Source organism: Syngnathus scovelli, chromosome 10 (genome assembly GCF_024217435.2).
Source record: "Syngnathus scovelli strain Florida chromosome 10, RoL_Ssco_1.2, whole genome shotgun sequence".
NCBI lineage: Eukaryota > Metazoa > Chordata > Actinopteri > Syngnathiformes > Syngnathidae > Syngnathus > Syngnathus scovelli.
In genome coordinates this window covers 3,027,061-3,041,195 of record NC_090856.1, presented here as the reverse complement: position 1 = coordinate 3,041,195, position 14,135 = coordinate 3,027,061, and the positions used below count along the sequence as shown (strand labels likewise).

Genomic DNA, 14,135 nt, shown 5'->3' with positions numbered 1-14,135 from the left:
TCTTTTAAAACACATCTCTGCTTTCAAATCTACTTTTGTGGCGTATAAAATCTGAATAAGTCTTGTTGTCCTTCAGCAAAGGCTTGTTAGCCCACTCATGATGTCGTCACAAGTTACCTGCATTCATGTGCGCTCGTCTCGCTCCGCGGATGCTTTTCATAAAGTAAGGTCAGCGTTGTGGAATTTACATCTGATGTAGCCTCGTGGCTGCCTGCTTTTCAGCGCTAGCGCAATGCTATTCCATCACTAATGAGCACAAGGACGTTGTGCGGTATGCCGAGACTAAATGCAAACAAAATAGCTTCTCTGTGGGTTATGGGATTTGAAAATTGCGTAACTACCCTCCACGCACCAAATAGATCATAGGCTCAAACATTAACCTTGCAGTATTTTCAGATGTTAATTGGCAAACCGTTCTAAATGTGCAGAAATGATGTGTAGTTTTTAATGTACATTTTAGACCAATCTTTTATTTTTATCCCGGTGAGAAGAAGCGGTGTAGAAAATGGAAGAATACTTTTTGTGAAATTTTGAGGATTGGGGCATGTTTTGAAATATATTTAAAAATTACTTTCTTTCATTTTTACCTATTCTTTAATATATTCCAAGTAAATTGCAATAAAATAATGATGCAAATAGTAAAAGTGCAATTGTAATTCCATGCATTTTATGTGGTATTTTCTTTTGTTGCCTTTTTTTAGCTCAATGAGACCGTAAATAAGAAACAACTTCAATAGTTTTATAAATGTTACCCTGGTTTTAACTGTGTAAAGAACAATGACAAAATGGGCTTCATTGTTTTATTGTGAAAACAAACCGTGTGAATCGTCAACAAATAAATACCACCATCACCAACAAGCAGCAAAAAACAAACAAAAACAAATTTGGCTGTTGAGCCCACAGTGTTTAAAGTGCAATCAGTGATAACTGCCACCGTGCTACACCTCTCCATCTTGTGTCCTGCCTCGTGCGTGAGCTGTGGCGGGCGGAGCGGTCTGGAGGAACATCCGTCCATCATTCAAGAGGCAAAAGGAGAGCCTCTCACGCTCTTCATGGTTACCCTCCTCTGGATGTGATTTGAGAAGCAACTTCTCCAAGAACAAAATAAAAATTCCAAAGAGGACGAAGGTCTCACACGGATGTGACGGTACGGACTTTGGCGGAGAGCGCCTGCTTAAAGCGCCTTTTCAGGTCCTGCATGTTGGGCGACTTGGGGCGTTTTTTCTCAGCAGGTGCAGGGGGCGGTGATGATGGTAGCGCCGGCCGCTGCTTGGCCAGTTGGCAGCACAGTCTGTGGAAGGCACCGTGCACCTGATCATAGTCCTCGCTGGCCGACACCTCGTAAAAGGCGCAGCCCAGATCAGCGGCCAGCAGGGGGCCCTCCTGGGATTCCACACGGCGCAGGTGGAGCAGGTCCGCCTTGTTGGCCAGCAGGACCACGGGCGGTCCCCCGCCACGAATAGCGCACCGCGATACTCTTTGATGCAGCTGCGGCACCAGATCGAAGCTGTGGCGGTCTGTGACGGAGTACACCAGCACCACGGCATCGGCCCACTGCAGGGAGCACGAAACGTGGTTGGGGAGAACTACGCTATTGTCGTTCATCTGGAAAACAAAAACACAAAAGGTTAGCTTCCACCTCTCACAGACATTATAAAGAGAATAATTGAATCTTTCTGCCTTAACATTCTATTTCCCTGTCAAGAGTAGATATTTCATTAATTTTTAAAAACTTTTGCAAACAACCCAGGTTACATTTAGTTTCACAGATCAACCTGTGAGTCTTCCACTCTCATTTTTCTCTCTCAGAACATACTGCTTGAAGGCTTGGCCATTGAAATAGTATCAGATAACTTCATCACAGAGAAGGGAAGAAAAAGGGAGAGCTGTTACCTCTGCACCAGGCGTGTCTTGAACCTGGAGGCTGACTTGCTCTCCATCTACTTGGACCTCTCTGGAATACAGGTTACCTGCAAGCAAACACACAAAAGTTAATTATAAAATACTAAATAATTTTTCGTTAAAATATGTGACTACAATACATTAAAACAGAAATTAGATTAAAAAGAAACGCCAATTGTGTAAAATGGTAATAATACTCGAGAGTATCCAAATGTCCGACTCAAAGTTAGTGCTCGTGAACTCACCAGAATTCCTCTCGTAGTCTCCGATGAATCGCCTCGTCAGGAACCGCACAACGAGCGCTGAAAATGAACAAAAAAATAGCAATTTAACATCACTGGACACGCAGGAAAATGTTTCCATTTGCAGCTTTGTCGTTTCAGTTTCTTACCGGTTTTGCCCACTCCGCCTGCACCTATCACGGCTATTTTAATAGCCCGGTTAGGGAGCGAGTCGTCCGGGGTTGCGCACTCCGCGATGGTCGTCATGTTGTGGATTAAACGCATTTTGGTTTCCCGCTGTTGTTGTCCTCTTTTCGTCACTGAAGATTCGCCGTCCAAGTTTTTTAATTCTCGTAGCAAAATAGCTTATTGCAGTGAGATTCTTTTAAATATTAACGAGTTGTCGATTAATAGGTGCAGAAAAGTCTCTAAGCTGACTTGACTGAGCTCCTTGGGAGAGCCGGCGTCTTTTATAGGGCAGGCAGTGTGCCTCATCCTGATTGGCTGACGGTAGAAGTTGCGTCTGGTGTTGGCTCCGCCCACAAGTCGACTCAAAAGCCCAATTTCTGCAAGAACAGGTGGCAGCTCAGGATAGAAACGTCCTTACAAAAAAAACAACCTTGACATTGGCTTTCACGAGCAAAACTTGTTCCCTTGCATGAGTTTTTCATGTAGAACGGAAAGTGGATGTCATACATTTCTGAATTTTTAATGTATTCGTTATCTTTTTGCAATTAAAACCTCAATTGAATAAACTGTTTAAAATCAAAGAATATTCCGACAGGCTTGACAGCTGGCAACATGTAAACATGACTTGACATATTTGTGTCCCACTTTCCCGGCTGGCATTTAGCCTCCTGCTGCTAGGTCGTAGTCGTCCATCTTTCACACATTCGTTCCCGTGTTGGCATGCCAGGCTGGCACCGATTCCGCTTCGGTATGTCATTCTGATAAGCGTGCCGATGACAGCGAGCGGCCTCCAAAGGTCAAACTACCAGTGTCTTATCTTGGCATGCCATCCATCTTCAGAATACGTTTAGCTTGTGACCTTTTCCAGTGCTAAAAAAGTGATTTGCAGAGCAATTTGTAATTAAACGTAATTATACCCTAATTTTCTTAAAATATATTTGATATGTAATGTAGATTAAACTGGAAAACAAATGTTTTTTTTTACTCTGGAACTCGATGAACATTCCGTAATGAATCTTAAAAGTACAGAATTAAAAGGTCACTCACTGATGTGGCTGGTTTGTAAAGTGGGGGTTGGATGGGGGTATTTATCTGGATTGAGGGCAATTGTCAAGGATCGTTGGGGTATTCATTGCAAATGGAATGTGAGGATAATTAGGGGTGCTTGCAGGCAGTGAAATACAAAAATGAAGGAGTGTTTTTTTTTACCTTTAAATCACAGAAGGATGTCCTTGTTGACACACACGTGAGGAACTTCCCAAGGCATGCAAGCCCCCTCCGGCAAGCCCTGAGGTCACGATAGATCCTTATCATTCATTGGTCATTGTTTAGTTGTAGTTTATTTGTCAGGGAAGGATTCAATTTTCAATATCCTCACATTGAGCGCATCGGGAAAAAGTCAGTGACAAGAAGTCAATACCGGATTAGCATTGGCAAGGAGCAATGCATGAAAAGGTTGTTGGGGCACACAAAGGCAAATAGCGCTTGTTGTGCTTCGCATTGAAATGCAAACCGGCCGACATGTTCCTCCATTTGCATAGTCAACGGCGGCCAGAGGAGATAAAACGAAGGGCTTGGCCCTTCTGTGTGTTTGTGAGTACTTTTACACAGACCTGACACACACAGGCCCTCCTCCCACCTGAGGAATTCCAGCCTTAGTCAAAGTTGTGAGTTGAGTTGAAAAATATTTCAATCCAAATTCAATCTCCATTCATGTCGCGCCGGCTGTTTACATTCCGCAAGCTGATCTCTGGCACGGCGGTGGATAATTGGGCCCCGTTGTGCACGTGCCCGGACGAACCATTATCCTGTGTGTGCTTATGTGTGTGTGTGTACGCACCCCCGCCAGATTAAAAGCATTTAGTGTTGCAGCAATAACAGAAGATACTAAGAGTGCTTTCGCTGCATGTGACATGTACGTTTACGCTCTTAAGACTTTAAACTGCCTGATTATTGTCGTGTCACGTTGTTGACACGTTTTTTTTTCTTGTCACACTTGGGAGGAAGAAAATGCACAATGGATCAATGACAATTTTGCACAAGGCAACAAAAAAGGGAAAAAAAATTGCGTTACCGACAAAAGGTTCAGGCCTCTAGGGCAGAAGTGATCACGCCCTTTGAATTGTGGCTGTGATCGGGTCAGGACATTTTCTAATGAATCGCAGGCATTGTGTTGTTTTTTTTTGTCTGTACATGTTGAGAGACAAACTGAAAGCATATCTGACGTTGAAGTAATGCGGTTGCTGTTTTTCCTGCGATTAGTGCTTTCAGTTGTTTGCGAGCCAAGACGCATGCAACACCGCGAGTATCATCATTGTTACGCATTCCATTCTTTGGGGGGGTTCAAAAGAGGCAAACAGTATTTTTTTTTTATCTGCTTAAGATCTGTGTCTAACATGGCCGCAGGGGAAATAACAATATCATGATCCGAGATTACTAACAACAATAACCAATCTAGGGTCGGTTCTGTATTTATTTTGTATTTAATTTAATTTGTGGGAGAGTGCCCCACCAAATTGAGAAGACGGTGAAAATAATATGTTGTGCCTTTATTTATTTTGTATTGCTCTTATCCCACTACGCTCGTCAATGAGGTTCATTTTCAGATCTGGCAGTGAAGAAGAAAACCGCCGCGATGGGCTACAGTGCCCGCGGCCCCCGGCGTACGTGCTAGCCCGTTGTTCCCACAGGGTACGTGCTGTACGATGTACAAACTGCGCGTATAAATTGGCACGGACAAAGGAAAGACTCATGTGTCAGACAATTTGAACCGACTCCTTCAAAACTGCTGCTTGTAGCACACTTGCTGTGAAACAATATTTTAATAAGTGGCTTAAATTGCCACAGTCTCATTTTCCTGCCATTTATTTTACGGTTTTTACGCACACATGGAAAGCACCTTATTGGGGGGGTGTTGCTGACGTACAATCCCAATCGGAACATGTATGCTTCGCTACCAAAACATTATTTTTTATTATTTTTTATTATCTGGTAGTTATGGACCACAGATTTAAGGCCATAAAAATGTAAGTGGTTATTTTGGCACAGATCACAACACAAAAAAACTTCAGTAGCATAAATAGAGAAAAGAGAGTAGAATCAAACTCGTGTAAAAAAAAATAGTTTTCAAAAATACTGTTTATGAGCGGTATCGGTGCTTGGTATCAGTACTCGTACTGGTATCGCAGTTTTTAGGATGGAGCATTGGCATTTCAATTAATTTTAATGGGGGAAATAATTTGATTCACGTCGAAATGTAGCATAATTACAAAGTGAGGAAGGCCACGGTTGTGTAAAGGTAGCAGCGTGCTCTGGCACTACGCCGAAAACAACATGTCGCATTACGTGTTCCGTCCACCAGGACTGAAAAAGTGGGTCAACAAGCTCCCTTCCTAAAAACATATGCTTTTGTTGTGATGAGGCCAGGCGAGGGCATGCGTTGCCATGTGTGTGTCTGCGTGAGTGTCCATAGATGTGTCATCGTTAAAAGGAAATACGGATATCTCTTCGGTCAGAAAAACAAATTGCAGATGGAGTAAGCGCATCTCTTCCGGGAAAAAAATTGGTATTGATTATTTCATGTCTTTGTTGCTCGCTACTATCCATCTAGCAATCGACTCATTCATCCATCTATCCATTCATCCACCTATCTTTATATATTTTTTAGAGCTTGGAAGTACTAACAAACAAAAAGCGGTTGCATAAGTGTGCACACCCGCTAAAAACTGGGGGTAAGGCTGGGTCACGTTCAATCTCATGCTAAAAGGGAGTGAATGCACACCTTCGATCTTTCCAGGTGCCTCTGATTGACCCGTATATGTTCGACTGGACTTTCCTGACATTTCTTTTGGCTTTCCAGCAGAAGCCTGAAGATTTTTTTAACATGCTAACTGCTCGTGACTATCATCATTAATACGACCCCGCTGTTGAGAATAGTTCATTTATTTTAAGGTGCCCATTTTATTGACACCGTTATGTAGAAAGTAGGTCAATGTTTTATCCATATGCATGCCTCCTTCCCACATCAATCAATTAGCGGCGATCGTGACTCAAGCTGAAGCAATTGCATTTGTGAGGCAGCCGCTGAATTGGCGACATGACAATGCCGATGGTCTCGCTATTATGTCGTCGGAATAAGTGTGTCACTTGCCGTTATGCAAACAACCTTGTTAATAAATCTTATTTTTACGATCCATATTTGCATTCATTCAGCTATCCCAGCTGACTTTGGGCGATAGGCTAGAACACTGTAGCTAGTTCACATTCGCACATCCATTTTGCCGCCCATCCAAAAATAATTAGAAGCAAACAATCGAGGCTTGACCGCAGTCAAACACCTAACGTACCGCTAAGTGTTCCCTCTGCTTGCACTGAGTGTTTTTGTGATGATGAGCTCTGCATGTCCATCTGCTGTGTTGCCAGCACGCCCTGTTGCTGATCTGTTTAATGAAGCCTCTGCCTCAGACATGTCCAATTGAGACCGTTGGGAACACCGTGTACTAAAGCCAAGAGGCATGCCAGGCCTTATTTGTGTGCGTGTGTGTGGATGTGTGTGTCGTAATGATTCCTCATCTATCCTCTATTACAGGGGCCACCGAGAGCTACTTCTTGTAAACTGATTAGTCCCAATTTGATACATGTCTGAAATAACAAATTTGCTCGAATGACCTTTAATACTATTAATTATGTTAATAATTAATGATATTCATTTTCATTCACGTAAATATTTTTTGCAACACTTCCAGATCATCAGCCTTGTGAGCGGATGGCTGTGAGTGAGTGTCCAGGCGTGTCGTGGCCTACAGCAGCTGCTCGTGAGTTTACATAAGTAGCCACAAAGGTTTGAGGGTTTTGAGATCATTTCAATGACACAGCTTTAGTTTTTTGCGTTGGCTTTTACAGGAAACATGCTCATGATGCATGAAAAAGGTCTTCAATGTGCAGTGAAAGTGTGAACATCCTGCCTGGACACCACGCTTCGTCTACCTGGCATGAACTTGTTGTGGAAACAAAATTCCATGGTACCCACACACCAAAAAGGAAGATAGTGCAGATTTTATCTCCATCAGCGGAGAGGTTTCCGGGCCTATTTTGGTTTCATGGATGTCGCTGAGTGTTCATCAGCCGGAAGCAAGCACACAAAGAGCTAGGGCAAAGTTTAAAAAAAAAAAAGCGATGTGACTCAGACAAATTAATACAGTCCATCCACACAGGGACAGAAATAGCAAAACAAGTCTGTGGAACATTTTGTATTGAAAGGCCACCAGTTGCAATTGTTTCCTCATCAATTACGGGCTGACGTAATGTAAGCAAACGAAGGTGCATGCCAAACATGATGCCCTCACCATCCTCCGCTGCCCTTTCCCTTTTGAAGTGCCTTTCATCCCAATTATTTGTTGTTTTCCTTTATTTGGGGGGCTCCATATTTAAATGCTAAGCAGATAATTGCGGATGGGTTGTTATGTAAGCACAAAGCAGGATGGTGCATTCTGAGGGTGGGAGAACCCCTACAGAGAGAATTCTATAAAAACCAACCACCCACCCATTTGAAGCAGTTAAGAAGAAAGTCCAAGAAAACTTTTCACAAATTCACTGAAATTGTAGAATCTGCAGATCATTTATTTTAAGTGAGTTTTACATAGGAGTTGTCTGCGTGGGAGTTTAGAACACAATAAAATAGTATGAAGTAAAAATAACTATAATTGCAAACATTTTTTTAATTTAATTTTCAGCCTAATTTGTATTTGAAATGTGACGGTTGAAAATGTAAACAACAAAATATAAGCAAATATTGTACCCATTTCGAAAAATCACGTCGAGGCTAATGATTGGTTGCAGCTCAGCCATGTCCCCTGTGATTGGCTGTAGCTCTCTTTCAATCAAATACTTACCTCCGAACCAATCATTAGGTTTGGCGGCAGGTGGGCGGGGCTACATGACGTCCCCACGGAAGCATTTCCCTGTTTGTTTGCTAACAACCTCCCTCTCCAAACCACACCATTATGCTTGTTTTTAATGTCTTCTGACGATGGAGCCGCTTCGTCTCTAAGTTCCTCTCCACTCTCTCGGAGGTCTTCGCTGCCCGTATGGTGCCGCGGGTCTGCGTTGCGACGCCGCCCGGGGCTTCTTGCAGTGTGTGTGGCCTTGTTTGCTCCGTCAGTCATGTTTATTTCCTGAAGATGGCGGCCAGGGGGACACTGTGAACTAAATGACTGTCAGAAACATCGCCTCCATTTGTAATATGGTGAGTACAAAGTGCTTGGTTGTTTGTGGTGCAAGGCGGAGTAGCTTCCGTCTTGAACCGAGCGAGGGCTTGTGGTGTGCGGTGGCCGAAAGTTGACACTCAGGGAGCTGGCAGGGCACCATTAGATATGTATAATAGCTATTGCCGTGTCGATAATAGTGTGATTTATTAGTTAACTCCTTGTGGGTGTGTTAAGTTTACACCACAGACCGAGAGAAAGGCGTATCACTGAACAGTCATCTGTGTTTATGTCGCGTTCAGGGACTCACGCTTCCTCCGGACTGTAAACCCATCATGACGTCACTGTGATCGAATGACGTAAGATTTCTGGACCATACCATTTTCTGGGTTCTTAATTTTAGGGTGAAGGAATTTTCCTGTTGTAAAGCAAAACGCTGAAAAATATAATGAATGATTGAAGAAATGTTGGTGGAATATTAAAATGGACAGGACCGAGGGGTGGGTGGGGGGTTTGGTACTTGATTTTCGGGGTGGAATGGAATGTCCATGTCATCACCCAGAAGACCCCAAAAAAGAAACTAGAGTTTAACAAATATCGGGATTTTTGTTGTTGGTATTCATTGTGAATAAAATTCAAAACAATAGCAGACACTATTTTATGTATTAATTTGTAATGGTACTGTCTGTCCATTAGTTGTCGATCAGGCTCCATCTTGACTGGAAGCTCAAAGCTCTTGCAGTTGATAGAACAGCAAACAATGAATCCCGAAACAGTGATTGACATGAAAGTGCGCTAATGCCATGACTTCTTGGATCGCTGGCACAAAGCGCCATTCAACATCTTTGTTTTGACGCTCGGAACCGACCATCAGTGGCTGTCAAGGGCGCCCGCCGGCTAAATTGTCGCCTGCGTCGTCACGACAAAGCCTCGCTTTGAGCTTGGGAAGATACCAACTCGGCGCCGAGATAAGCGCTCGGGCCCGGCAATCATCTGTAAAACACACCTAGACAATTTAGACCGGATCTGTTTTCGGCTGCCCAACAAACAGCACTGTGGGAAAGACTTTGAGCGGGACCTCCGCCAAGACAAAAGCTTACTCATTTTGCTTGTCGTCTCTTCTTTGCAGGGCACCAATGCCTCGGCTCTGGAGAAAGACATCGGCCCCGAGCAGTTCCCCATCAATGAGCACTACTTTGGTCTGGTCAATGTAAGCATCAACACAAATACGCTGGTGCCTTAAGATGTGAGTTCAATTTGTTCCATGACAACATTTTGTAACTCAAAGCAAGAAAAAACATCTTTCCCCGTTGAAATGATTGGAAATGCCATGAAGCAATTCCCTCAAAACAACAAACAAAATATTTTTAAGAGTACTCTTCAGTATTCCAATTCACAAAACATACAGTAAGTAGCAGTGATATAAAGATATAAATGCTTTGTCTGTCATTGAATTATAATTCAATGGCTATTAAGCTGCTTCTGATGTGAGTGCCGTGGCCACCAGAGGGCAGTATAAGACAAGTGTTGCTGCAGTCATTGTGTTTTGTTTGACTTGTCTTGACTCAGTGACGCATCATCTGTCAGAGGTGGTGCAATTAAATGTGACTTGAAGGAGTTGAGACATAGACAATTTGGATCACCGCCAGGGCTGATCTTGCTGTTCCGGAACATAATGACTCTAAGAGGAGCATCTAAAGTTCTGTCGTTGTTCTTTGGATTCCTTCCCGGCAGTTTGGCAACACGTGCTACTGCAACTCGGTGCTGCAGGCGCTTTACTTCTGCCGGCCCTTTCGCGAGAACGTGCTGGCCTACAAGGCCCAGCAGAAGAAGAAGGAGAACCTGCTCACCTGCCTGGCCGACCTCTTCCACTCCATCACCACGCAGAAGAAGAAAGTGGGCGTCATCCCACCCAAGAAGTTCATCTCGCGCCTGCGCAAGGAGAACGGTGAGGAAGCCGCCTCGTCTTCGTATACGCGCACATCTGAAAAGCATTTTGTTTCTTAATCGGGATTTTTCTGCAGACCTCTTCGACAATTATATGCAGCAGGACGCCCACGAGTTCCTCAACTACCTGCTGAACACGGTGGCTGACATCCTGCAGGAGGAGAAGAAGCAGGAGAAGCAGAACGGTCGCCTGAAGAACCACGGCCCCCCCGTCGAGGCCGAGACAACGACGACCGAGAACAAGACAGAGCCCACCTGGGTGCACGACATCTTCCAAGGCACGCTGACCAACGAGACGCGCTGCCTCAACTGCGAGACGGTGAGTGGCCACCACATTTGGATTCAGGAACTGCTGGATGAAGAAATATTGGTAGAAGACAATAAATATATTTTAAAAAATTAGGTGCCCTGGAATCCAAACTTTGCCCACCTCGGTTTTAAGCTTCTCTCGATGTCTTTGCCAGGTGAGCAGCAAAGATGAGGATTTCCTCGACCTTTCCGTGGACGTGGAGCAGAACACGTCCATCACGCACTGCCTCAGGTAGTTTTGCTTTTAGAAATGACCCAAAGTAAGTCAGATTGACAATCCCACCACCCACCCCCCTTTGCAGGGACTTCAGCAACACGGAGACGCTGTGCAGTGAATATAAGTACTACTGTGAGATGTGCTGCAGCAAGCAGGAGGCGCAGAAACGGTCAGTGAACGCACCGCCGCCAAACACTGGACTTGAGTTGACGCCTGCAAATGTGTGCGTATTGCAGAATGTGCGTGAAGAAACTGCCCATGATTCTGGCGCTGCACCTGAAGCGCTTCAAGTACATGGAGCAGCTGCACCGCTACACCAAGCTGTCCTACCGCGTAGTCTTCCCCCTGGAGCTCCGCCTCTTCAACACGTCCAGCGACGCCGTCAACCTGGACCGCATGTATGATCTGGTTGCTGTGGTGGTCCACTGTGGAAGGTGAGGTGGACCGCTTCCATTATCGCTCAGACGCCTTCGATTGCTTAAATGGAACGCTTGTGTGTGTGTTGTGTGTGTTCAGCGGTCCGAACCGAGGGCATTACATCACCATCGTGAAGAGCCATGCCTTCTGGCTGCTGTTTGACGACGACATCGTGGAGGTGCGTAACGTTCTTTTCTTTCCCTTTGCTCCGCCCGCTACGTTTATCTCATCGGCCCAAAACCTCCCCGCAGAAAATCGACGCTCACGCCATCGAAGAGTTTTACGGACTTACCTCAGACATTTCCAAGAACTCCGAGTCGGGATACATCCTCTTCTACCAGTCCAGGGAGTGATCAGCGTCCTCCCCTGGTCTTCTCACCCCCCTCCCCTCCCCTCCCCTACTTTTGAACTGACTTCACCTGCATCTGAGCGCACTTTATGCAAATTTAGCCCTGCTCTTTGACTGAGAGATTGGCGTATGAAGTGACCCATTGTCATTCCTCTCTAGTCCTATGCATTTTTTGTAAAGTGATATGTTAATTTTGTCAAGCTACCTACCAACGGGATCAGCCGGCACAGCACATTTACGACATATTCTGTAGATGGAGTCTTTCTCTTGTATTTATTGAACTTATTTATTACTATTAGCACTAACCGCAGCACTATAGATTTTTTTTTTTTGCGTTTTTGCGGTGCTTAGCGCAGACGTCCATTGTTCCAGTTTGAGCAGTCTGACGTAAGTGGGCTTCCTTACTGTAGTTTTTTTCTTCACTTTTAAATGTGTTTTTGCTCATTTGAACACTATTTTTTTGCTAATCAATAAACGTAAAATACCACATCTGGTGGAAACTAAGGCTTTTAAATTTCTGTTGAATTCAAGTTCAGTGAACATTTAATATTTGGTTGCAAAACCCGTACTTGAAAAAAAATCGCATCTTGGCTTCCACTCGCTGACTTGACTTTCTTCATCCGAAAGGCTTTTCCAGGGACAGTTGAAGATCATCCACTTTTTGCACCGATGAAGTCCTTTTGTTGTGTTGGTCTGTCACATGATTAAGTCTTTCCATTTTCTTACAAACTTAACATTGTTTCTTTGGATTCTTCTTGTCAGACTTTGTTCTTGCATTATTGATGTAAATGATGTTTGTGGTAAATGTTCATGCCATTGCGTTAAGTCCATTTTACCCCCAGGAAGTTATTTTTAGCTTTTCATACATGTTTCTTGTGGGGGGGGGTTCCACTCTGTGCCAAATTGATGTAGACCTTGTCATGAAAATTGCCTTTATTTTCTTAGTAAACATGTACAGGCGTGCTATAGTATGTAAAAATCAGCAACATTATTTTTTTTTAAGGATGTCTTCAAGAGTTAAGCGTAAAACAGGGTGCTGTTTTTCTTGCTTGGACAAGTCGTGGAGAAAGCACTTTCAGTCATGTTATGCACTCACTTTGTTGACTGGCAACTGTGACCGTAGCAAGGAGAGCGCTGCTTCAAGACATGATGATGAGGAGGAGGAGGATAGGGTTCCAAATTGGGATAGAGAGAATGTGTAGGGTCAGAACATTGAGAATGTATTATGTGGGAGTATTTACAAGTCAAAATAGCGGGTGGAATTTAAATAAAAACAAAGATTAAGATAAATGTGTGAATGTTTTTTTGCTTTCAATGACCTTGTGTAGTAAGGCTTTTTTTTTTAATGACCATGTAAGGTTTTTTTTTTTAAACGTGCTCATTTTTGATGGAGCAGTACTACCTGCTGTTGAAACACGAAACTGCACCATGGAACAAGCGCCACAAAGGTTATTGTTACTATTATTTACTGTAGCACTGAGAATTTTTGCAAGAACAATTCATTTTAGGATGAACTATTGATACAAATATTTTCAGTTGATTGAAGGCAATGGCGTTCAATCTGATCGTGAGCAGCAGGGGGGCCCCATTTCAACCCCTTACACTGAGTGCCAAGCAGGGAAGAAATGGGTACCATTGTTATAGTCACTGGTATGACTCGGCAGGGGTTTGAACCCACCACCTCCCAATCTCAGGGCGGACACTCTCCTCTTAGGCCACTGAGCTGGTAAACACTTGTATCGTTGTATAACACTTATAGTCGTTTTTAAATAATGTGTATACGCCTAAATATTGTTATCCAATATATCTACTGCAATTTCACATTAGATTGCTGGTTTGAAATTTGCTTTTAATATTATTATTTTTAATAAACATTTATGTTAAAACTTGTCTAGCGTCTTATTCCTTGTTTTTATATTCGCCAATTAAAACATAAAAATCAGACATTTGGTTAACTGCTTTATATAACAATATGTGTAGGTACACTACACAAGGTTAAAAAAAAAAAGAGAATAAATAAATAAAGGGTTAATTGCACAACAAAAGCACTTCCTCGCACCGGGGATCGAACCAAGCGCTTGCCGAGCAAGAGCCCAAGTCACTAACCACTGGGCTATTTCAACCAGCAGTCTACAATAGCTTGCACTGTTTTGTACGAGCGATGTTTGTGTAACCATATAACCATACATGTTCCATGCACAGAGAGCTAGGCTTCCATAGGGTAGTGGTTAGTGCTCTGGGCTTTCACCCCAGCGACCCAGGTTCGAATCTCAGTGGGACCCAAAAAATTTTATCATAGAAAATTTGCAACACAGTTGCTCGTGTAACCATAAAACCATACATGTTCTATGGGCTAAGAGCAAGCCTCCCATAGGGTAGTG

The 14,135-nt window shown here is 43.6% G+C and overlaps 2 protein-coding genes across 2 annotated transcripts; one reads left to right on the top strand and one right to left on the bottom strand.

The window, feature by feature from the left end:
* Positions 1-786: 786 nt before the first annotated feature.
* On the bottom strand, positions 787-2,585 carry rasl11b (RAS-like, family 11, member B). The gene is made up of 4 exons (XM_049732105.1): positions 2,294-2,585; positions 2,148-2,204; positions 1,894-1,970; positions 787-1,605 (listed from the first exon to the last, which is right to left on the bottom strand). The coding sequence occupies exons 1-4, from the start codon at positions 2,406-2,408 to the stop codon at positions 1,132-1,134; spliced, it is 723 nt and encodes a 240-aa protein (XP_049588062.1). The 5' UTR covers positions 2,409-2,585; the 3' UTR covers positions 787-1,131.
* usp46 (ubiquitin specific peptidase 46) lies at positions 1,825-13,044 on the top strand. Its single transcript, XM_049732102.1, has 11 exons — positions 1,825-1,965; positions 7,058-7,126; positions 7,215-8,556; positions 9,645-9,725; positions 10,250-10,463; positions 10,540-10,781; positions 10,927-11,003; positions 11,074-11,157; positions 11,225-11,422; positions 11,505-11,583; positions 11,657-13,044. Exons 3-11 carry the CDS (start codon positions 8,521-8,523, stop codon positions 11,756-11,758), a joined length of 1,113 nt encoding a protein of 370 aa, XP_049588059.1. The 5' UTR covers positions 1,825-1,965; positions 7,058-7,126; positions 7,215-8,520; the 3' UTR covers positions 11,759-13,044.
* Positions 13,045-14,135: the final 1,091 nt, after the last annotated feature.

Bases quoted from the DNA above. Each gene is read 5' to 3' on its own strand.
- rasl11b (XM_049732105.1), bottom strand. From the start codon at position 2,408: ATGCGTTTAATCCACAACATGACGACCATCGCGGAGTGCGCAACCCCG. The intron at 2,205-2,293 runs GTAAGAAACTGA...GTTCATTTTCAG, and splicing joins AGGCGGAGTGGGCAAAACCG to CGCTCGTTGTGCGGTTCCTG. The intron at 1,606-1,893 runs GTAACAGCTCTC...TTTGTTTTCCAG, and splicing joins AAGACACGCCTGGTGCAGAG to ATGAACGACAATAGCGTAGT.
- usp46 (XM_049732102.1), top strand. From the start codon at position 8,521: ATGACTGTCAGAAACATCGCCTCCATTTGTAATATG. The intron at 9,726-10,249 runs GTAAGCATCAAC...CCTTCCCGGCAG, and splicing joins ACTACTTTGGTCTGGTCAAT to TTTGGCAACACGTGCTACTG. The intron at 11,584-11,656 runs GTGCGTAACGTT...ACCTCCCCGCAG, and splicing joins TTGACGACGACATCGTGGAG to AAAATCGACGCTCACGCCAT.